The 25,190-nt window shown below is 40.8% G+C and overlaps 1 protein-coding gene across 2 annotated transcripts in view; it reads right to left on the bottom strand.

The window, feature by feature from the left end:
* Positions 1-345: 345 nt before the first annotated feature.
* The window catches only part of rflnb (refilin B), a 43,007-nt gene continuing 18,162 nt past the window's right edge, over positions 346-25,190 (bottom strand). For both annotated transcript variants that reach the window (XM_072589819.1, XM_072589820.1), the window contains exons 3-4: positions 6,988-7,097; positions 346-4,905 (exon numbers count right to left, since the gene is read on the bottom strand). In XM_072589819.1, the coding sequence (XP_072445920.1) occupies positions 4,572-4,905; positions 6,988-7,097 (444 nt within the window). In that variant the 3' untranslated portion in view covers positions 346-4,571. The remainder of the gene's footprint in view (positions 4,906-6,987; positions 7,098-25,190) is intronic.

Below are 25,190 nucleotides of genomic sequence, written 5' to 3'. Positions count from 1 at the left end.
AATAAATATATATAAATAAAATAAAATTTCAGCATATGCTGAAATTCTTAGTTATAAAATTTCCACTCACTTACTCCCTTATTTCCTTGTCCTCAGGACGAGCACTATTATTGGCTAGTTCTCAGGAGGAACCAGGGTGGTCTCAAACTAATTTTATGCCCAATTTAACTCGTTGCATGTGTTAATAAGTTCCGATGGTACAGCAAAGATCTGGAAGTTTGTACAGCTTTGAAGATTCACACCCACATCCACGTTGTGGTGCTACACTACCCCAAAAAGATATCTATTTCAGTAAATAGAGGGAATTAGATGCAAAATATAAAATCAGCATATTAATACAACACATTTCTGGTATGAGCCATTTTGTTTTAATTTGTTATTCACACCCTTTTCAAATCAAAGTTCAACAATACAAAAAGCTTTTTTTTAAAACGGTATCAAAATATATTGATGTCAGGTTAAACAATGTTCTGATATCATACAAGATTAAACGAGTGACAGATCACTGAACAGATTACTGTAGCAGGAAAATGTCAACTCCCGATCATCAGTTTTAATCATATTCAAGGAAGAGGGGCTATAGTGTTTTAGATACAGTCAACTCTTTAACCTTTAGGATCAAGAAGTGAGAATGGAATAAAAGAATGTGAAACATTACTACTAACATCACTTAGCCTCTCAAATTCCTCATGTTGTGGAATGCTATTCCTGGCATATGGCTTTCACAGTATTTGAACTTTAATCCAAACTGTAATACAATGAAGCCATTCTATAACTATCCATTTAATGTTTATAGAGAGGGTGTGTAGCACACTTTCAAATCTCCACCTATAAAGTGCATCACATTAGGTTATACCAGAGAAAGGACTAGCATGACTCTTACAACAGTTTCATCTGATAAACAAGTGTGGTTTAAATTGCAGTTACTGAGCTAAAATCAAGTTTGCTCACTTTAACGTTCTTCCTCTGCTTAAATCTGCACATTGAAGCAATGTTAAACCCATTTTCTGGCAGAACTATGCTACAACATTTGAAAAAAAGGGAAGTCTGATGCTGAACGTATATATCCTTGGGTAGAAATGTACCTTTGGCCAAATGCAAAACATTGTGAAAAACAGAGTTACTTGGGGCAGCATTGCAACAGCCCACCTTCCTACAAAAACGTCAGAATCAAGACAGCACAGGGGCCATTTGGCTCAAGTCCATTCTGGCTCTCTAGAGCAATCCAGCTCATCCTACTATTCTACTATACATCAATAGCCTTGCAAGCCCTACTCTATTCTGTTACCAGTCATCAGCAGAAGTCGCAAGTTATTTGCGATCACTGTGCAAACAGTTTATTCCTCCCATAGTCCTGAAATCTTAAGAGTATGTCCATTCATCCTCATACCATCACTGAACATCTTTTCCTCACCTACCTCATCCAAAATAACATCCCACTAATGAGATTTGAGAAGATTTGTAGCTCAGGTGGAGGTTCTGGATGTAGGCTTGCTCACTGAGCTGAAAGGTCCATGTTCATGAAAATGAACCTTTCACCTCAGCGAGCAAACCTGCAACCATAACATCCTAGATACCGCCATCAAAAATCCTCCAAAGAAATTTGTGAACAAACAAAAATGGACAGTTTTGCAAGATTGCAAAATCACATCCTCAACATGGACTTGCAGCCACAATCTAAAGACTGATAAGCCTATGGCATAAAACTGGCAAGTGTGAAATATTCACTGAGACAGTCGGGTGGGCTGAGTTGAGAAAAGGAAATGGAGCCATGATGTGCATTAAGGAGTGTCGGCTAAAAACAACAAAATGGAATTGATATATTTTGGTGGGTTCTCACTTCCCCAATCTATTGTAGCTGATACAGTTGTAAAGTGACATAGCCATTGGATTTAAATGGTAAAATGGTGTTACTCAACACATTGTAACCTGCACATTTGAGATTTTATCCTAATAATGACTTCTAAAAATTAAAGTGGATGCTGTAGGTTTGAGAAAATTACTTCCAAAATTTCAGTGTAAATGTGAGTCCAAAGCTTTGCAAATCAGCACAACGTAGGTATTTCCCAAGTTGTACATATTTCTACTGCTTCAAAGTCCAATTAAAATCCAGTTTTTAATAAAAACAATATCTTATCAGAATTCTGCAAGTGAAAGAGACAACTGAATTCATTGTTAAATAACCATGCCCTCTTAAAACAGGGTTAATGTATCTAGTCCATTTCAATTACCAAATGTGCATGAGCAGAGCTGATCTGTTTCACGGATTATCTGAACTATTTCAGGACAAGTGTCACATTTCGCCAAGATGCCAGAATCATGTCTTTCCCCACCCACTTAAATCATTGCTGCAAAGCCTAGTCAGGTGTCAGGTATTTAGAATGCAACATATTTGTCAAGTACGTGTGCAAACTTGAAACGATTGCAGTTGGTTACACTGTGCATCTAAGTCACTGTTCAACTGGATTAAATTGACCTTTTCAGAGCCACCTTGAAGCAGTGTCAAACTCAAACTCCATTCAGAGGCCTGAAAAGTTACCTTCGAAAACACAAAGGCCCAAAAATCAATGGTCTCTGGCAATCTTAACCTAGTAACCTTAATAATCACATGAATGCAGATATATTAAAATATTCCACATTTATTGAGCCAGCTATAAAAGCAAGACCTCTACAGATTGTTTCTGAAAACTGCTTTGAATAACCTGGTGTATTTGTGCAAACATTTGTTGAACCACATTCTAGATAAGTGCGTTAGAAACATCTTCCTTCTTTGGTCTTTTTAACCCCTCCAAAAAAAAAAAGAAATAGGAAGCATTCTTATTAGTACCTTTCTAAAAATTACAAGTGCTTGAGCAGTTTTAAAGTGGCTGAACCCTCCGCAATTCTCCCTTCTTCCCTCACCTTCCCAAAACCAAACTGACTGTAAAATATACCCTATCTTCCAACTGGAGATGGAACAATCTGGTAATATTAAATTTGATTTTCCTTCAATGCTAATAGCCAATGTGTCTTAAAGGAACAGTCCATCTCCCACCCACAATCAAACTGGAAATCTTGTTTCCATGCAACCTTTTACAATCACTCACTCACTTTACCACCACTGATTTGTTGATTCCACGTTTTTAAAAAAAAATCAGATCTATTTGAATTGGACAGCTTCGGTGATCAGCAGTTGATGATTGATCACGCAAGGCAATTACTTTTTCTTTTCAAACCATAAAATTTTATCATGTTCAGTTTCGTAGAGTAAATTCTCTGCTTTAACACCATTTGACTCATTTTAATCACAATGAGAATAAACCACAACAGTAGGATGAGAGGGTAATGCCTGATAAGTTAAAGGTAAATTCTAGCAGGTCAGAAAGTTGCTTAATGAATGGTGCAGGTAGGTAATGGTCCAGTGTCAGCAAGACTCATTCGAGGAGCAAGCAGATGTCTTGAAAGCAAGGAGAGAATGAAGCTCTCATCTGCATCCATCTGGTTTGTCTACTCAATTCTAATCAGGAGAATAACTCCTTTTGTCATACAACAGCCATGTAGTTTTCACACTTGTTAAGAGGATTAAGGGGTGTGGAGGGAGGCGAAGATAAAGATAAAATGAAATTGTTTAATACAAGGAAATATGGGATCATGTTACCATTTACCAGGCAATTAGTACATTTCAAAACTAAGTCCTACTACATTTAAATTTCAGTTGGATCATTGGGGAATTGTTCTTCATTGAACAGAGGCCCACAGTAATACTTTCATTAAAAATGTGGTTACCAGTGTGTACATCATTTGTACAAACTCTCATTCAAGCATGAGACAAACTAGAAAAAGATCTAAAAGATTCCACATTGGAACCCAGTGGCAATTGTTTGATTTATCACAGTGGAGGAGAAATTAATTCCAATAAACTCAAGTTTACCTATTCCAAACCTTACACTGCTAATTGTACTTCAAATGAATTAATCCATGTTTCAAATACAGCATTTACCATTATTTACACATGTATCAAATGCACAGGAAATATTTTTATGTAATGATTAGAACAAATTGATGCATGCAGAGATTTCCTCAGGTTCACATTTACAGTCTTTTGCCTGCAACCCCAGTCTCATACCCAAAATGAAAGCAAAGCCTTCAGCATCTCCAGTCTCTGTACAGGCTGGTCGTGACCAGACACAGCCAAGCTTGACTCCTTCCCAACAGAGCCTCAGGAACCAAGCACCCATTCTGCCAGAGACTGAAACAGGCTCCCAGTACATGGGTAACAGCTGAGACCTTGCACCTCAACACCCATCTCCAGCCTGTGCATGTTAAAACAATTAATACCACAACTGGTTGTGTGTGTTTTGCTTCCTTTATCTATTCCCGTCGTATACATATTAATGGCAATAAAATCTCTAAAAGGAAATTCCTAAACTTTATTGTGCGATTAAAAAAAGAAACACAATGTAGGCTATGTTGCAAGGAGCAAAAAAAAACAGTATTGAAGAGATTCAGAAGCTTTTTTTGGAGAGTCTAAAAAGTTAAGCTTTTTTTTAAAATCCTCTTTCAAAAAAAACACAGGCTGTGGTTAAGTCAAGTCACTGGCTATCCTGGAACACCATTTCACTGCCATTGTAATCTGTGGCTTCAAGTTCCACACTGGACAAGAATTTCCGTGCTGCTTTTCTGCAGTTGTAATCCACAGTGGTTGTATAGACTGTCTTTGCATACTTTGGGTACACAATGATAGTGCTGCGGAACCTCCACGGTTTGTGTTGCGGCTCAAATCTCAGCTCCGTCTTGTAGTTCCGCCATGTGCAATTGGGAACGCAGATGACTGTCTGGCTGCAGGAATCAACACCCAGTGTGTGCTGGAGGAGTACATTGTTGACATAGTGTCGGTCCGAATCGTATTTCACAGAGGAGGTGTACCTGGGAACATGCAGACAAGGCACCTTTTATTCAAAACATTAACTTTCCTATACAAAACCAGCATGCCAAATCACACGAGTCTTACACTGGATGGTAGCCTAGAGGAAATAGCCAGGATGTTACTACCGAGGAATTCAACTATTGGGGAATCAAACATTCTAACATGCTTGTTTCCATTTCTTACAAGACACAATCTATTTAGATGTGGGGGGGGGGGGGGGGGGGGGGGGGGGAGAAAAGAGGTGGGAAGGTCGTGGTGTTTCAATTTGATGACCCACGAATGGCAAATCTAAAGTCATCAGAAAATACATTTGTGACTACAGTAGTGCCTCGACTTAGGAACTTAATCCATTCCGGGACCCGGTTCGTGAACCGAAAAGTTTGTGAACTGAATCAATTTTTCCCATTGTTCGGATAGCGTAAGAATGCTTGGACGGTTGTTCACAGCGCACACGCCAAAACCGAACTGAATGAGATCACGCGGGGCCAGAGAGCTTTTGCGTTCAACAAGCGTGTAGCAAAGCAGAACAATGAAACCACATGGTCGCACACGGGCTTTTTGCGTTCGTTCCTTGAATTTCGTACGTACGTTGAAGCAAAATTTTACGTACAATCCTGTTTGTAAACTGATTTGTTCATGAACGGGGTCATTCGTATGTTGAGACGCTACTCTACTTGGATAGAGCTTGCAAGGCCAGTTCAGGAAGAGCAGCTTACAGTCCACCAAACATTTTAACAAAATGTCACACACAAATATCTTGCTTTAGAATTTGACCTTCTAGTTAACGATTTGTTCCCAAGTCCTGGTGCTGAAAAGGAAGTATCTGTCCAGAGGACAATGGGAATCATTAAAGATATCCCAGCAAAAACACCATAGGTATTGGAATACCCAGTTTGAGACTTCAGGAGCAGTTAGTCTCAAAGAATGAGGGGGGAGGGATGCAGCAACCAATTTGTCAGCCCTATGTAACCAACTTATAAAAGGATTGAGGCGGTTAGAGGTCAAGCTGCTGGCTGGTTGACCAGCCTAGGGGCAAAAGGGCTAAGTCATTTGTCGCTGCTCGTTGGATGCTGCCTGAACTGCTGTGCTCTTCCAGCACCACTAATCCAGTAAGTCATTTGTCAGTTGATTTATGAAAGGATTGGACACTCTGGGCAGCAGGGAAACAGGTTTCCGCTGATGGGGGAGTGCTGAACCAGAGGACACAGCTTAAAAATACAGGGTAGACCATTTAGGAGAGAGATGAGGAGAAACTTCTTCACCCAGAGAGTGGTGGCTGTGTGGAATGCTCTGCCCCAGAGGGCAGTGGAGGCCCAGTCTCTGGATTCATTTAAGAAAGAGTTGGATAGAGCTCTCAAGGATAGTGGAATCAAGGGTTATGGAGATAAGGCAGGAACAGGATACTGATTAAGGGTGATCAGCCATGATCATATTGAATGGCAGTGCAGGCTCAAAGGGCTGAATGGCCTACTCCTGCACCAATTGTCTATTGTTAAAAATATCTAGTAAAAGGGGGAAAACATAGCAGGAGCACACTCATTCCTTTTAAAATGGAGCTAACCAGGTACCCAACAGAAATTTTACCCAGAAGACTTACATAGCAATGTAACAGGAACAGCCTGCCACATTTTATTACAAGATAGCTAGCAATAAAGTTTGGGTGACAAGGAACCCATTGCTGCCAGGAGTTTGTGGTGTAGTGAAAGCCTGGGTTCAAGCCCCACTTTCTCCAGAGATATGTAATAGCTCTGAACAGGTTGATTAGAAAAATAGGTTAAAAACAACCAATCTGGTTTTGAGAGTGTACAGCCAGTCACACCGATTTAACAAAAATATCTAGAAAATGTTCAGTTTGTAATGCTGGGTATAGTGCAGAAATGGGATATGTAGAATTTGTGCTCATGGTGCCAGCTCCATTTATCAGTCCATAATAATCCCAACATGGATTTTTATAAAAGGTAAGAGGAAAGCAAAATTCGTATTGCTCAATTACAATTGTTTTCCCATTTTACCATGGGGGGGGGGGGGGGGAAAAGCCCAAAACATCTCGCAACTCCAGCACCAAGCGTCATATTATTTACCTAATCTCTTTTGGTGGCAAAGGGTCCACTTCAACACCTTCTCCAAATGATGACGGCTGCAGCCTTGGCCCAAACCCTGTGATTAGGAAAGAGGAAGTAACTGGAGCGTCCTGGAACAAAAAACAAACGGCAAAAGATGTAAGCTTTGAGAGTTTAGTGTGGACAATGCAGCCTTATGAACCTCAGCTCCAAAGGCAGTCTTCAACCGAGTATCGTGAAACTCATGGATTTGAAAAGCAGCAAACTCCATTCAAGGAGGGGGATAAAATCTCAGATTTGCTGAACCTTAACTATGATTTGGAATACAAGTGGTGTGGTAAATCAGTAAGACAGCTGCCTTGGTTTTTAAATCAAGCACCTCCTTTCAGAGACCAACAGCTGTGTTTACAACCAATTGACATCAAAACCAATTAGTTGTTTGAGTTCCAAGAATAGAAATGTACTTGAAACTTGTGAATTTGTCTCCATCAAGAGGAAGAGTGTGGCCAACCATGATGACAGCCTTCTGAATTGACACATTAGTAACGGATAGTAAAGAGGTGTAAGGTGCAGTCAATGCAACTCAGCTCTAGTCCTGCAGCTGAACCAGCTGTCAACTGTATTTTAAAAATGCTGAAAAAAATTCCATTCTCCTGCTCCAATGTCCACATGGAACAGAATCCCAGTAATAGATAGAACAATACAAATCCCAGGACCGAAAGTGAGATGGCATTAGCCAGAGATAGTCAAATGGTGCTGTGACCATATACCTACCACCAGAGACAAGTTAGTGAATGAATGTCAATGTTGCAAAACTGGTATCCAAACACTCAATAAGTGAGATAGTAGTGGTAGAGAGAGAAAAACAAAACAACTTAACATTTTGGGTTGATAGCTTCTATCAGACAAGTGACAAGCAGTTGGTCAGGTTTTATTAATAGTTTTAATATAGACAGTGAAGTTTGAATCAATTATTTTGGGAAGCAGATGAATTTTATAGAATTGAGTGTTCGCCCAACCACACCTCTTCTTCCCCCCCCCCCCCCCCACCCCAAGAGTAAACAATGTTCATGAGCTGCTTTCATTCACCAAATTACTGGATATGAAACAAAACTTAAATGGGAGTTAACATGTTACTGTGCGCTCAAGAGGGAAAGAGGACCAAGCACCAGATAAACAGTACAAGCACTACCACTGGAATCTAAGGATGACCTAGGGCTCATCACCCTTTGAAAATCCTGTTTACGTGATATTCTGCAATCTCCAAAAGTGTATTCTGATGTATGGGCAGATCTTTTGCCGACTGTTTCCTGTGATTTATTGTTATCGAGACTGCATTTACTACAAGCGTAGAGTGAGTTTGTAGGGCCACATGTGTACTCAGCTGAGATCTGTTCTATTAGATGTCCCAAAACACTAAAGCTAATTAAGCAAGTGTAGTCACTACTGTAATGCGGAACCAAGACTGAATTTGGGCACAACTGTCATGTGATAATAACTGCACACAGTCTCTTTTTGAGATGTTGATTGGGAAATGAACTTCAGTCAAAATGCTTCCAAGAACTCCTTTGCTGGTCTTTGAACTGGTGTCATGGGATCCTTTACCACCAGAGGGCAGGCAGAGCTTGACTTTAACATCTTATCCAAAAGACAGCACCCACAACAGTGCAACACTCCTTCAGTACTGTTCTGGATTACAAGTAACTGGAGTGGGGCCTGAACCCACGACCTCCTGACTCAGAGGGAGAGTGGGTATCCTAGCAACTGAGCAACAACTGAACATGGTCTAAATTCACAAGCCAGGGAGGAGACACTTGCAGCTTTCTCCAACCCAAACTTCTGAGGGAGGCTTGGGAAAGGTGAAAACACATGAAAACCCTCATCAAGCAGTTTTTGCAGAGAGTGCATGCTTTTTCTGAGTGTGTATAGTTTTGCTTTCTTGCTCCTTCACAGGAGTCCCACAATATTTATATATGGAGGTTTTCATTCCCCATTTCTATTGAGCAATCACACCTCCACCCATCTGCTTTTGTCCCAAGTATTCAACTCACATTACCATGAGGTTGGCTGTCACTGAACTTTTGCCCGAAACGTTGATTTTACTGCTCCTCCGATGCTGCCCGAACTGCTGTGCTCTTCCAGCACAACTAATCCAGAATCTGGTTTCCAGCATCTGCAGTCATTGTTTTTACCCTGTCACTGAACTAGGTAATTAAATGTGTGGCAAGTCCCAATAGGCAGATTGTGCAGATCTGTCAAAAGCGGGAGGTCTGAAATGCCAGCATTTTCTTGTTTCACTGCCCATGTCTGCCATTCCCTTGTTTTATAAAGAGATCAAGCAATTAGTGCCAAAAACTCTAACCATTCTAAATTTTCACAGGCTGTAAAAACATTAATCTTTTATATCCACACACAACAATAATCGATTGCACAAGGCAGGTTGCCTTTAAAGACTGTCAGGCTGTGATGATAATTGCCAGTCCATGTAATTTTCCACACATCCCCTCTGTATTCACTCACTGACAATAAACTATTAACTTAATTCAAAAGCAGTTTCTCAAGACAAAAACAGCTATCCTTGAATTTCCCCTTAATTACTAAGTTCCAGTATTCAACTACATACAGAGCTGTCAAGCTACCTCCATAGGGACCTGTGTAAGCCACTTTGCTGCTGGTTGTTTCTAAATGTTGATAATTAAATAAGTGGTGCTTTCTCCCCCCTCTCTTCAAACAAGAAATAGGGGGTTACATCTCACCATGCTGACAAATAGGAAACTCAACAAAAGTTTCTTAGAAGACAGAGGGTGGTGGTGGAGGGTTGTTTTTCAGACTGGAGGCCTGTGACCAGTGGAGTGCCACAAGGATCGGTGCTGGGTCCATTACTTTTTTGTCATTTACGTAAATGATTTGGGTGTGAGCATAAGAGGTACAGTTAGTAATTTGCAGATGACATCAAAATTGGAGGTGTAGTGGACAGCAAAGAGGGTTACCTCAGATTACAACAGGACCTGGACCAGATGGGCCAATGTGCTAAGTAGCAGATGGAGTTCAATTCAGATAAATGCGAGGTGCTGCATCTTGGGAAAGCAAATCTTAGCAGGACTTGTACACTTCATGGAAAGGTCCTAGGGAGTGTTGCTCAACAAAAAGACCTTGGAGTGCAACTTCATAGCTCCTTGAAAGTGGAGTCGCAGATAGATAGGATAGTGAGGAAGGCGTTTGGTATGCTTTCCTTTATTGGTCAGTGTATTGAGTACAGGAGTTGGGAGGTCATGTTGCAGTCGTACAGGACATTGGTTAGACCATTGTTGGAATATTGCATACAATTCTGGTCTCCTTCCTATCGGAAAGATGTTGTGAAACCTGAAAGGGTTCAGAAAAGAATTACAAGGATGTTGCCAGGGTTGGAGGATATGAGCCACAGGGAGAGGCTGAATAGGCTGGGGCTGTTTTCCCTGGAGTGGAAGCTGAGGGGTGACCTTATAGAAGTTTACAAAATTATGAGGGGCCTGGATAGGATAAATAGTCTTTTCCCTGGGGTCGGGGAGTCCAGAACTAGAGGGCATAGGTTGAGGATGAGAGGGGAAAGATATAAAAGAGACCTAAGGGGCAACCTTTTCACAAAGAGGGTGGTACGTATATGGAATGAGCTGCCAGAGAATGTGGTGGAGGCTGGTACAATTGCAACATTTAAGAGACATTTGGACGGGTATATGAATAGGAAGGGTTTGGAGGGATATGGGCTGGGTGCTGGTAGGTGGGACAAGATTGGGTTGGAATATCTGGTCGGCATGGACGGGTTGGACTGAAGGGTCTGTTTTCATGCTGTACATCTCTATGACTATGACTCTAGCTAATAATCTGAAGTGCAGAAAATGTCAGAGTTACCAGAATACACACGTGCTTCCCATAACCAGTTTGAGGCTTAGTAATGCTTCCAATAGCCTACTATACGTTCTCCAGGTGTTGACTAGAAAGGCAGCTAACTGGGCAAAGGGTGTCCACTTAAATTTATAAATCTTCTGTACCCTTACAGGGATGTAAAAGGGAGAAAAGAAAAAAAGAGCTAAACTTTAAAAAGGCTTGATTACACGCATTTAGAATAAAGAGAGAAAACAAGTAACTGGAACGGAAGATCTGTACCAGGACTGCATGCAGTTTCAGTACATACTGTCAGGGTGGGAAGAAATAATTTCAAAAAATGGCTGTCACATTTGAATGCATGGAGTATGTAAAAACTTATAAACTGGCATTTTTGTCTCCCTATACAGAAGGGAAGATTAGAGATATTTAGGTTCTACATTTACAAAATGGAAGAATGTGGAAACCTGTTCAGAGAATGGGAAAGATAAATTCAGAGAACAACTTCAGTAAACCTTGATGGTAGAACGATGGGGTGGAAGTTGGAGAAATTATTCTAATTAGCAAAATGCAGTCCCAAATCATTGCACCCATTTAATGCAATGAATGGGGGTGGGAAGATGGTACAGAGGTTATGGTTGGCTTTCCTATACGAAATAATTGAAGATATCAGGAAATTAGGCAACATCACTCCTTTAACCACAATCTTGCCTAAAAATTTCCACTTGTGTCACAATTAGTGATCCATCAATTTAAGGCCATCTGAGTCACCCAATGTTTGAACTTTCCCCAAGATTTCTGTAGCACTTAACTCTAAAATTGTTTTTAAAAAAAAAACTGGTCTCTAGCTTAAAAATCTTCTCCTCTTCTTAACAGGATGCTTTACAAAGCCAGCCACACTACAAACTGACCGGGCAACTATATGTTGAAATGCTATGGCCAACTGCAGCATTAGGCAAGCAGTTCTGAGACAGCTTCAGTTCCGGTTATTTGTTTACAGTCTATTCAAAACAGCCTGTGATGATTTTTAAAATTCTTTTTTTCCACATATTTCAACCCTGCATCTCCTTCCCAGGGGGAGGAAGAGCTAGACCTGGGTCTTTGCAAAAGCTCTTCCAGTCTTAACAATAATCAGGATAATGCTCCCATACCGTATGACTTCATGACACACAATCTGTGTTCATCTTTGTCTCAATTATATTTTTCTATAAATATCCCAATAAACTGCTCACTCCCTTCAAGGAGAACATTCATTGGAAAGTGGAATGGTTCAGGAGATCTGAAGAAAACAGAGCATGAAGAAAGTCAAGTGACCTCACACATTATAAAACATGCCCTCATCTACAGTGCCCTACGAGTAGAAAACATTTGAGACTACTTCACAGAAGTCAATTTTTGAAATACTTATGTAGGCAGTCAGTACCAACAGCATCCCAAAGAGGGATGAATGGGTAGCTAATCTGGTTTTGGTAGTATTGGATCAGGGAGTACTTTCAGCCATGTGTTGAACAATGCACATCCAAGCAGACAACACCTTCAAAAAGTCAAAAAGTTTAAACCAAATTATGGATTCCACATTACAGTAGCTGTATGTTTACTGAGTAACAACTTTTGGAGATCCAATTGAAAGCTATTAAGATGGTATTTAATATGCCCGGCTGAAAATAAACTATGGAAACAGATTCCCATAAATGCGTATTTTAACCTCTATCACTGCACCTCCCACTCCATGGTGGTATTACAGCTCTCCATTATACTGTGGGTCTGACAGCAAAATTACACCCTGACAAACAGTCAACTAAGAAGGAGACATTTTTTTTTGGGTGGTGGTTGGAAGCACTCAAAGAACATTGAAAATATTGTGGTTTTTTAAAAAACATTTGCTATCAAAAGTAGTAAAAATACACCAGGAGGAACAATAATTTGTTTTAAAAAGCAAGCTACAGAAAGCTTATTGCCAAGGCATTCCTGTTCAGAGTTCCTTTGTTGGGCAATTCTGTGAGCAGTTACCCAAGTACAGAACAACATTCCCTACACCATGATTGAAAATAGGTTTTCCATTCATTTTAATTGTAAATGATTTACAAAACTGAGGAAGATAATTCAGTGACCCAAAAATACATGGGCATATTTTTTCTGTAAAAGTTAGTTTCCTCTCCTCTCAGCCTTACATCCTTTCTCTGGTCACTTTGAAACATTAGGTTATTCAGGTTTTACTCTGAACAAGCCAGCACTTCCAACATTTTAAAAAGATAAACATTCACCCCAAGGTGACAGGTTTAAAGAACATGTGCATGTAACCAGGCTCTTCAACCACCTCCTTTAGCTTCCTGAAAGATGTCAGCTGCTACACAATTTTTCTAAAATTACAAAAAAAAAAGCACTTAATGCTGGTTATCATAATTTTACTGCATCAACAAATCATTCATCAGAACCAACATCTGACTGACAAGGTTCTCAAGCATGTGGAGCCCTGTTGTATGTGTATAATGTGGTAAAAACAATGACTGCAGACGCTGGAAACCAGATTCTGGATTAGTGGTGCTGGAAGAGCACAGCAGTTCAGGCAGCATCCGAGGAGCAGGAAAAATCGACGCTTTGGACAAAAGCCCATCAGGAATACAGGCAGAGAGCCTGAAGGGTGGAGAGATAAGAGAGAGGAGGGTGGGGGTGGGGAGAAAGTAGCATAGAGTACTTGGGAGTTGCAGTGGGAGAGGGACTCAGATTCTTGTAGAGAGGAGGAAAACTTCTTCAAGGCAGGCATCCTTGCAAGAGATGCAAGGATGCCTGCCTTGAAGTTTTCCTCCTCTCTCTACAAGAATCTCAAAGTCCCTCTCCCACTGCAATGCCCAGGTACTCTATGCTACTTTCTCCCCACCCCCACCCTCCTCTCACTTATCTCTCCACCCTTCAGGCTCTCTGCCTGTATTCCTGTTGAAGGGCTTTTGCCCGAAACGTTGATTTCCCTGCTCCTTGGATGCTGCCTGAACTGCTGTGCTCTTCCAGCACCACTAATCCAGTATGTGTATATGTGGCCTCCTGCACTGCAGTGGTACTACCCCAAAAGACTGATTGCCGTACTTGCCTTTTCACGGTTTGCCAATTCAAATCATCCACTTAAAACTACTGAAATGGAGAAGAAATTATAGAAATTATGTCTTAAATTTACCAATTGTTTCATCAAGGAACTGGTTAGTTAACCTGACCTGAAGACAAAATGGAGAGAAAAATCAGAGTTGGGTTCCATCAAATCTTTTAAAAGTGAAACCAAAAATCAAGTTGGATTGAAGAATGTTTCCAGCATCTGCAGTCCCCACTTTTGCCTTGAGTAATGGAGAGTTTAACGCGCGCGCAGAGAGAGAGAGAGAGGGAGAGAAGTTTAGGGACCTCAAACCGGAATACAGATTGAATTCCGTGCCCTCAAGGGAGCTCGATGACATTTGCCTGGGGCAGTGACAAGAGTAACATATGACCCCTGGTGCCCCTGATTTCAGGGAAGGGGGAGGAACAGAAGATTTCCACTGATTGCTATTTAATGATTTCACACCTCCCACTTGCTAGCAAACCACACCTGAAGTTGTTGGGTGAGGACTAATCAGGTTCAGCAGGGACACTGAAAACTCACCCCTCATGTGTATCAGGACGTTAAGTGCTACTACTAGATAACAGCACTCATGAAAACTGTACATTGGAATTAGACAAGATCCCAGAGGGGATTAGCAGCAAACAATAACTGGTGGGGAGCAGGAAAGGAACAAAACCGCACAGTACTGAACTAGTGTATACTGTCACATGCAGGCTATTCCTTTATCAGTGGAATATATGATACGTGACACATTATCTTTGACACTTTGCTGTCTGGGTTGGGGGGTGGGACTAAGGCAAAGAAAATGCGTTTAGATTGTTTCGGTGAGGTAACAAAGCGATTGACGATCACTTGGTACATAAGCCCATGTCGAGAATTGGCAGCTTTTCAACATTGTTGAAAGAGTCACATGGACATGTTCAGCATGAATACCCGACTGCAAGAAAGAATCCACTGTGTTCCTCGCTTTTCTAACTCAAAGTTACAATGGCCAGTTTTAACAGCCACAATCTCAACTGGTTGAAATCAGCACCGACTTTTCTCAGGACTCTCCATTCAACACGTGGGCTGCAAAACCTTGGGCCCTTTCAGTCACCAAATGAGTGCACTTTGCTTTATGAAGTGATTGTTCAACAAACTACATGAGAAGGGCTTTTGCCTGAAACGTCGATTTTCCTCCTCCTCGGATGCTGCCTGATCTGTGCTCTTCCAGTACCATTCTCTAGACTCTAATCTCCAGCACCTACAGTACTCACTTTCGCCCACACGAGAAATGGAGCAGAATGTGTACCTCGAGAAACACTTGAATTAGAGTCTGGAGATTAGAGTCGTGAGTATGGTGCTGGAAGAGCACAGGTCAGGCAGCATCTGGAGGAGGTGGTTTACATTTTCCAAATATGAATTTGAGCTTACAACAGGAGATTTAGTCATAAATGACAGTTCACTTGAACTTAAACCAAACAATCTGCACTTCTCTCCACCCTGGAGGCTCCCTGCCTCCATTCCTGAAACATCGATTTTCCTGCTCCTCGGATGCTGCCTGACCTGATGTGCTTGTCCAGCACCACTAATCTAAACCCACATGTTTTGTTAAGAATGAAGACCACAATGAAGCCAAAAAGTGATCAGGCCATATAAGCCTAACCCCCAGTTTGAACTTTGGGTGCTCTCAGCTATGGTTTCAAATAGCCCTTTTCTTTTTGCAGATGATAATCGAAGACTCGGTCAGATATTCTAATTGCTCAGTACTTTCCAGCCACCTCTGAAAAATCATGAGCTTATGGACGTTTGGCAAGACGATCAGGTTGTCAACAGACACCTTTAGGAGCCATGAACCCCTTTCCCTCAGAGTTCCTCTATCTCCAGTGCAGTCCAATTCCAGTCAAGAGACAGTCCACTTAAACACAACGTTGATCGCAATTCTCACTGCAGGAGCTGCTCAGAATGCAGTGTTTAGATCACACAAACACTTCCTCGGTTAAGAATGAGGCAGATATGAATCAAAAGCGAGAAGAAATTAGTTCCAGATCAGCTAACTCCACGACAGAACCAACACGCGCATATCCGATAACCATTCGTAAAACAAACTTGGCGTGTTGCCCTTTTTAAAAACACACGTCCAACCTAAAGAGCAACGTGTAAATTCTCAGTAGCTGTAACAAAATTAAAAGAATAGTACAGGATGTTATGCTGCCAATCCCAGAGTGCTATTTTGATAAAGCAAACACACAACAAATGAATCTCATTTGTCAATGCAAATTTATCAGGAAATAGAAGCAAAATTTGAATATGCTCCGTGAATAATTACATTTCACGAAAGCCTCCAAAACAAATAATTTCCCATTTATAGTACAATCCTAAAATATCATACATCAGAAAAAGCAACACTCACTATCAGTCAGGTCAATGTTTACACAGAAACCCATTCATAGTTGGAACTGCTAACTTAAAAAAAATCATAAGGCAACCCAACTCTGCTCTTGGTTTGACAAATGCAGAGGCTATCATCTTGCGTAGAATCCACACTTAATTTTCCATGGAACTTCTCCCATCCCTCCCACTTTTAAACTACAGGGTCTTCAATCTTCCTTTGGTAATTCCCCAGCTGAGAAGGGGAAGTTATCAAAATACATCAGTACAATGTTTCTACACACTTTCCAAAGACAAGCAGAGTGTCTGCAATCAAGCAGCCACTACCCGGTTTTACAGTCAGTGCCAGAGTTGCAAACAAGTCTTAACATTCAATTCATGGGAGCAACTCCCCCCCCCAATCACTAAAGTATCATCTAACAGTAAATGTAACTCGCTACTCACACAGGCATAAAACAGTACCTGCATCTGCTCCATTTTGTCTAAACGTTGCATAGATATTTGGAGGACTGTCACCTAGCTCTAGGCAAATAATTCAAATGGGATTCCTTTTAAGCAACATTGCAACACCATCACCACCCATTGCGTTTGGTTCCTGCTGTGGTCCCTCCCTGTTGAGGCCGAACAGTCTGGGCCATTCGCATTCAGAATTTGTTTTTATTTACAAAAAGGAAATGCTGAGAGAAAAGAAGGGCAAGTCCAGGCGTCGAGATCAGCCTCAAAACGTTCAAGACGTCAGGTCCTTTGCAGTCCCAACTCAAAAACTGCAATAATTGAGAGCACCATCAGCAGACACTGTTTCAAAACTTATAACTGGTGTCCTGGATTACGGTCACATCTTGCTGCAGAAGGGGAATTAGACTTCCCCCTATCAAGGGTAGGGGAAATAAACTGGAGACTGTTTTAACCTTGATGCATGGCTTCCATAGCTCAGAATCCAGTGGACCATGTCAGTCCTCAGTCAGAAACGGAATCAGTAAGAAAGTAATGAAAAAATACATGCATTTAAAAATTAGAAAACACTCAGCTTCCAAGTGAGGTTTTGATTTCTATTTGAGTGCTCAAAGGCTTGGGGTTCAGCAGCTACCAGCCCTCCCATCTTAACATGTTTGGTAGGTTTTGAAGGTTTGAAAATGTAAAGAAAAACCAAAGAACTACAGATGTTGGAAATCTGAAAAACAAAAATTGCTGGAAAAAATTCAGGTCTGGCAGCATCTATGGAGGGAAAGCAGAGTTAACACTTCAGGTCCAATAACCCTTCCTTAGCGTTTTGAATGTTTGAAGTTGGCCAAAATTACAGGAGTGTTTTACAACCTTCAATTGTATATAGTGACTTTTGATGCTAAAATACACCGTGCTTCAGAGAGGCAGGATGAATTGATATTTGGCATGTCCTGCTGACTGACAGTGTCTTAATTATTGCATCATCCTTTGAAAGTTAAGTAAAAGCCACCATCATCTGCCAAGCAATTGGAGTGGCATCTCTACACCTTGGGTCACAGAACAGGAGTACAGCCAATAATTTGTGACTGCTCCTCAAAAGCATTTTCATTATTTGTGAAACAGGGAGGGAAGTTACAAATGGCAATCTCCCAAAAAAAAAGCAAAATGATGATCAACCAGTTTTGCTCTTCTCTGAACCTTTGTCCCGGGTGAATATGCAAGACCTTGGTTTAAAGCCCATTCCAGAGAATAATGTCTCAGCCCTATAACAGGATATTAACCAAAAACATGGGCTGAAGTCTTGAGCTAAGCTTGAATTTTCAAATTTATGACTCAGATCATAATTCTATTAGTTTCAAAATAGTTATGGAAAAGGAAAAGTCTTCCATTAAAGTTAATGTTTTTAATTGGAATGAGACAAATTTTAGTAAGACAAGAACTTTCAAAAGTTGATTGGAGTGTACTGTTTGCAGGTAAAAGGACGTCTGACAAGTGGTTGGCGTTCAAGAGTGTAATGATGAGTTCAGAGACATTATGTTTCTGCTAGAGTGAAGGGTAAGGCTGGTAAGCTTAAAGAGCAATGGTTGAATAAAGATATGGAGGCTCTAGGCAGGAATAAAAGAATCTTATTAGATATAGACAGCTTGGTTCAATAGAATCTCTCCATTATAAAGAATGTAGGGGCAAAGAGGAGAGAGCATTGGCAGATAAGGTTAAGGACAATCCAAAGATATTCTACAAACACTTCAAAAGCAAGATGGTAACTAGAGAGAGGGTAAGGTCTCTTCAAGATCAAGGTCATCATCTTGATGTTGAACCCCAGGAGATGGGAGAGATACTAAGTGGATATTTCATGTCAGTTTTTACTACACAAAGAAAGAAATGGGAGGCTAGAGAATGCAGATAAATAAACGATGTTTTAAAAATCATTCATAGTACAGAAGAGGTAGTTTGGGAGGTCTTAGAGAATATAAAGGTGAATAAATCTCTGGGACCAGATCTAAGGAATCCCAGAACATTGTGGGAAGAAAGGAAGGAAATTAAGACACCTTGCAGAAATATTTGCATCATCTATAACTACGGGTGAGGTGCCTGATGACTGGAGGGTGGCTAATGTTGTACCTTTGCTTAAGGAAGGTTTAACGAGAAACTGGGAAACTATAGACCTGCAAACCTGACTTCAGTTGAGAAAATTATTGGAAATGATTACAAAAGATAGAATTTATGGACATTTAGAGGGGCAATAACAAATTAGGGATAGCATGGTTTTGTGCAAGGAAAATCGTGTCCCACAAACTTGGAGTTTTCAGAAAGTTACCAAAAAGATTGCTGATGACAGGGTAGTAGACGTTGTGTATTTGGATTTTAGTGAAGCCATTGATAAGGTTCCATGTGGTAGTCTAATTAGTAAAGTTGGGTCACAAGGGATTCAGGGTGAGCTTGCCAATTAGATATATAATTGGCTTAACAACACATGTGTAATGGTGGAAAAATTGCTTTTTAGACAGGAGGCCTGTGACCAGTGTTCCACAAGGATCGGTTCTGGGTCCTCTTATGTTTGTCATTTGTATAAATAATTTTGATGAAGATACAGAAGGCACGGTTAGTAAGGTTGCAGATGACATCAAAATTGGTGACAGTAAATAATGAAGAAGGTTTTCTAAGATTGCAAGAAGATCTTGATCAAATGGATCAATGGGCTGAGGAATGGCAGATGGAGTTCAATCTGGATAAATGCGAGGTATTGCATTTTGGGCAAACAAACAAAGGTAGGGCTTATACAATTAATGGTAGGCCTTGGGTAGTGTTAGAGGGACCTAGGCGTGCAGGTATATAATTCTTTGAAGTTTCCAATACATATAGACAGGGTGGTTAGAAAGATGTTTGGCACACTTCATTGTTCAGTCAGAATTGGGAAGTCATGTTGAGGTTGTACAGTACACTGATGAGGCCGCTCCTAGAATAAAGTGTCCAGTTCTGGTCACCCAGTTATCGCAAGGATATTATCAAGCTGAAGGGAGTTCAGAAGAGTTTTACCAGGATGTTGCTGGGTATGGAAGGTTTGAGTTATAAAGAAAGGCTGGATAGTCTGGGACTTTTTTCACTGGAGCACAGGAGGTGGAGAGGTGACCTGATAGAAGTTTATACAATAATGAGAGGAGGGGCCAGAGTTCTAAGGTGCGAGGAGAGAGATTTTAAAAAGACTAAGAGGCAAATTATTTTAGAGGGTGGTTCATGTGTGGAATGAGCTTCCTGAGGAAGTGGTGGATGCAGGTACAATTAATGTTTAAAAGACATTTGGATAGACACATGAATAGGAAAGATTTGGAGGGATCTGGGCCAGGAGCAGACAGGTGGGTTTAGTTTAGTTTGGGATTATGCTCAGCATGGACTGGCTAGACCAAAGAGTCATACAGCATGGAAACACCGTCTATATGTAAGCTTGCCTCTAAACTAACCCAGAAATAAATTGGAAAGTCAAAGAAAAACAAAATTACCTTCCACAATCCTATTCATTTAAAAAGGAATGGGTTTGGGGGGGGGGGGGGGGGGGGGGGCGCGGGGGGCACGCACTTGTGGTGTGGGCATCAAGAAACACTCGGCATTACTCACTAAATTAATAAGTCTAATTTGCAGGGCAAGTGGGCTCTATAAAACTGGAATATTAGAAATTATATACAAAGATTCCCTGTATTCCAAGTTGCTGGATTGTTCCCAACAGACTAGCACAGTCTGGAATGATACCAAAGAGCCACCCCAGCAAGGTTATTTGCACGAAGGTAACATATTTCACAATCAATTCAATGACAGCAAAATGGTCAGTTGAAACAGCAAGATTACCTCTTGGAATCAATAAATACTATACAAGCAACTTCCTTGTTAAGACAACTCAACTTACTAAATCTGGTGTACTACTTTTTTTTCAACAAGTTTCTCCTGTCCTGTTGTATCAGTTACCGAAACTGGCAAGACTTAACCAACATTTAATACTCTTTTCTCTCTTTGGGAGTGAACTGTGGCCTTGTTGTTAACACATTTCCCTCTGAGTCAGAAACTTGTGGGTTCAAGTTCCCACTCTAGATTGCAAAACCAAGATGACATTCCAAGGAGCACTGACGGAGTGCTAGTCTGTCAGAAGTGCCACCTTTTGTTTACTTTCCTAGATGGATGTGTAAGATCCCAGGCAGAGAGCCAGTATTAACCAAATGGACTAAATGACAATCTGCAATGATGGAATGACTAAATCCTTCAATTCTGAGATTGTGGCAAGTGTTGTATTCACATGCAAGATTTGTTTCTCAATCATCCCTTTGATTTTTATCTGTTAGAGGTAACCTTTACCACTCAAATAAGATTCACAATTACTCAGACAAAATTGAACATTGGCAGGGCTGAGCAATTAGAACTTAAATTCCACTGCCAGTGAACAGATCGAGACTGGCAGAATATTATCACTTTTGATCAAAGCTGGAATCTCTCTTACAAAGAAATGGCAAAACATCTCCACCCTCTTTAAATACCTGGGCGTTTGCATTCCACTACACAGGGAGTGTTCCTAAACCTTTATAAAGTATTTGACAACAATTTTTAAAAGGCAAATCTGTTCAGCAAGTTTAAAAGCAACATTTTCAAGACTGTGTGGGAGGATTAAAAATAAAGCTACACAGAAAAGTTTCAACAGGCAGAAAGACTGTTCCTCAGAGTTGAACAATCGTGACTTTGTGGGAGTGTATGAACCAATGGATCTAGTTCAACAAAATTCAAAATAGCCCACAGAACGCTGGGATAGAGACAGGTCTGTGAAACAAAGTAGAAATAAAGTGAAGTAGATTGAAGCAAAGTCTGACTGTAATCAACATGGCTCATACTACAGCAACACCACAGGGTTTTGACAAAATTCCAAACAACATACTTACAATCAATTGTGTTTAAACGGTGTTAAAATTAGGTAAGTGGGTCTTCACAAAGAGTGGCAGAATTTCTCTTCCCCTTTATAGATTCAGTGCGAGAGAATGAGCAATACCACCCATCTTATCCATTCTGTCCCAATATCTCTCAATATGCAACCCATTTAGATTACACATGAAGGAAATGTCAACAAGGGACAAGGATTGCCAGGATTTTATTAAAAGGTGGGGTGGCAGTAGTGGTTGGGGAGATGGGGGAGCTCTGCCCTAAAAGGAAAAAGAACAAATTAAATTAAAAATAGACTGGGCTGCAACCCAATGTCCTGCTGCTGACTTGTGGCATCCAAGTGATACCCAACACTTGGATCACGATCACGAGGGACATCAGGTGCTGGACAGTCAGCCAGTCCCCTCCCAGTGCTTTGTGGATACAGTGAACAAACACCAAATCGATTTTTCTATCCGGGTCACGTCGCCAAGAGATCTGAACCCAATTTAGATCAAATACAGGCGATCAAACAAAGTAAATATTCAAATTCCTATTTCCCAAAAACTAGGGAAAGGGGGCATTTGTAGATACTGGAAGGATATGACGAAAGCTGAGATCGAGCCTCCCTCTTAGTCATAGAAGTTACACTTTCATAGCAATTCACTGGCTGTTATTTTACATTCTGGTTGCTGCCACAGTCAATATTCAGATCCAAATAAACAATCCAGTCTCAGCTTTTTTTTGTTTGCAGTTGGACAGCCAGGTAATTCTTCCATTTGCTTAGTTCTGGAGAATAACAAAATATTGCAGACCCTAACTCTGGTTTAAGTCTGGTACAGCACATTCTATTTTAAAAGATCTAATTTCTTATATAATATAAACAGTCAGATGTACAGTATGGAAAGAGACCCTTCGGTCCAACCTGTCCATGCCGACCAGATGTCCCAATCCAATCTAGTCCCACCTGCCAGCACCCAGCCCATATCCCTCCAAACCCTTCCTATTCATATACCCATCCGAATACCTCTTAAATGTTGCAATTGTACCAGCCTCCACCACTTCCTCTGGCAGCCCTTTCTACACATATACCACCCTATGTGAAAACGTTGGCCCTTAGGTCTCTTTTATATCTTTCCCCTCTCACCCTCAACCTATGCCCTCTAGTTCTGGACTCCCTGACACCAGGGAAAGGACTTCATCTATTTATCCTATCCATGCCCCTCAATTTTGTAAACCTCTATAAGGTCACTCTTCAGCCTCCGACACTCCAGGGAAAACAGCCCCAGCCAGTTCAGCCTCTCCCTATAGCTCAAATCCTCCAACCCTGGCAACATCCTTGTAAATCTTTTCTGAACCCTTTCAAGTTTCACAACATCTTTCCCATAGGAAGGAGACCAGAACTGCATGCAATATTCCAACAGTGGCCTAACCAATGTCCTGTACAGACCCAACATAACCTCCCAACTCCGGTACTCAATACTCTGACCAATAAAGGAAAGCATACCAAACGCCTTCTTCACTATCCTATCACTCCAAGGTCTCTTTGTTGAGCAATACTCCCTAGGAACTTACCATTAAGTGTACAAGTCCTGCTAAGATCTACTTTCCCAAAATGCAGCACCTCACATTTACCCGAATTAAACTCCATCTGCCACTTCTCAGCGCATTGGCCCATCTGGTCAAGGTCCTGTTGTAATCGGAGGTAACCTTCATCACTGTCTACTACACCTCCAAGTTTGGTGTCATCTGCAAACTTACTAACTGTACCTCTTATGCTCGCATCCAAATCATTTATATAAATGACGAAAAGTAGAGGACCCAGCACCGATCCTTGTGGCACTCCACTGGTCACAGGCCTCCAGTCTGAAAAGCAACCCCCCACCGCAACCCTCTGTCTTCTACCTTTGAGCCAGTTCTGTATCTAAATGGCTTTTATTTCAGATACACTCAGGAAGCATGCCCTTGATTCACTGTTTTCCACAAAGGTACCAAAACACATACAAAAACTTCTGTCTGTTTTCAATGGGTATGAGGCTGGCTCCTGGTTCATCAGTCGAATGCAAAAGTATTGTGCATCATTTTATCTTGGCCACATGAAGGGAGGGAGAAATAGCACAACCCAGGCTTGCAACATAGCAAATTGTCGCAAGGTGCTTCACACGAACGTTATACATGAAGCTTGACAAAAGAAGAGACATTAGTACAGTGTGTTCAAGGAGGTAGATTTTAAAGAAGTTTCTTAAAACACAAGGAGAGGGAGGGCTTGACATAGGACTGGAGGCCAGCACTGTAGTACTCTCAAATTGCGCTGCTGACAAAATAGGCAATTTGTCAAAGGTTGTAATATTGCACTCAAGACATTTACAAGAATATTAATGCACAGGGCACCAACTGTACAAGAGTGCTGTTTGGTTAGTAAGTGGACTCTGATCGATAGAGTTGTTTCCATGGAGAATGCAGTTAGATGATGACTGGCAGTTTTTATATTTATATTCAAATTTATATTTATGTTTATGTTTAAACCAGATCGATTGATGCCTTGAGAAATTAATCAGATTAACTGTTGTTTAAGTTGAAACATGGACAATGTGCATATGAATTCTGTTTGCAAAATACCTTTCCAGTGACATAAGAACAACATCTACAGCATTGAGACACCAAGTTTCAGCATGGATGGATGAGATTAATTTCCTCTATGCTGCAATAACTCTATGATCATGACAGATTACATTAACCTAAAGTGAAAAATTTAATTTCCAGTTGGTAATAAGCAAGGACAGTGGTCAGGTATTACAATTTGATCAAATCTTTCAGCTGAGGCAAAAAGGAGAAAAAACTAGGTCCCTTGCTTACTATCACTATCCAGTGATTCTAGTTGAGGTATGGATTGGGTTTAGCTACGACAGCCTTACATCAATTGACCACCAAATCTCACTGTCCCAGCCCTCTGAAAAGGCCCACTTGAACCAGATACTTGGGAAGCTGCTGACAACAGTGCAACATAACACAGCAACAACTGACTCTTAGTTGGGAAGATGGCAATATCAGGTGGTGGTGGTGGGATGGAAGAAGTCAGATTGTTGACTTATCATTGAGTTCAAAGACTTAAAATACACAATTCAAGACATTAGCATTTACCTAATCAGTGTCCCAATAACAAATTCAGATCCAGAGAGTTTCCTATTGACACCTATATTAGTAAGCATGTACGTTAAATGGAGCCTTTGAAGAAATCAACAGCTTGTGTCCACCAGTTGACTGAAACTGAAGAGATCTTAAATCTCTTATTTTTGAATGGGGGAAGCAGAAAGTAAAAAAAAAAGTCTTTAACCAAGCAACCTCTATTCTGCACAAAACATTCCCATAAGATCAGCCAAGAGCCCCTCCTAGGGGTATGGTGAGGGGTTACTGCTCATACTCCATGGTAGAAATGGATAGTTTCCAAAAATCTCAGATTCCTGTTACGAGATCTCTGGGTAAAAATAATTTCATCCACGAAAAAGGACATTATGTAAGATGTCACAACCTGAAAATTGCAAATTTCCAAGTCAGTGCATCAACATTACCA

The sequence above is a fragment of the Chiloscyllium punctatum genome, chromosome 19 (genome assembly GCF_047496795.1).
Source record: "Chiloscyllium punctatum isolate Juve2018m chromosome 19, sChiPun1.3, whole genome shotgun sequence".
Classification (NCBI taxonomy): domain Eukaryota; kingdom Metazoa; phylum Chordata; class Chondrichthyes; order Orectolobiformes; family Hemiscylliidae; genus Chiloscyllium; species Chiloscyllium punctatum.
Note: the sequence above shows the minus strand (reverse complement) of the source record. Positions and strands in the feature narration are given on the sequence as shown.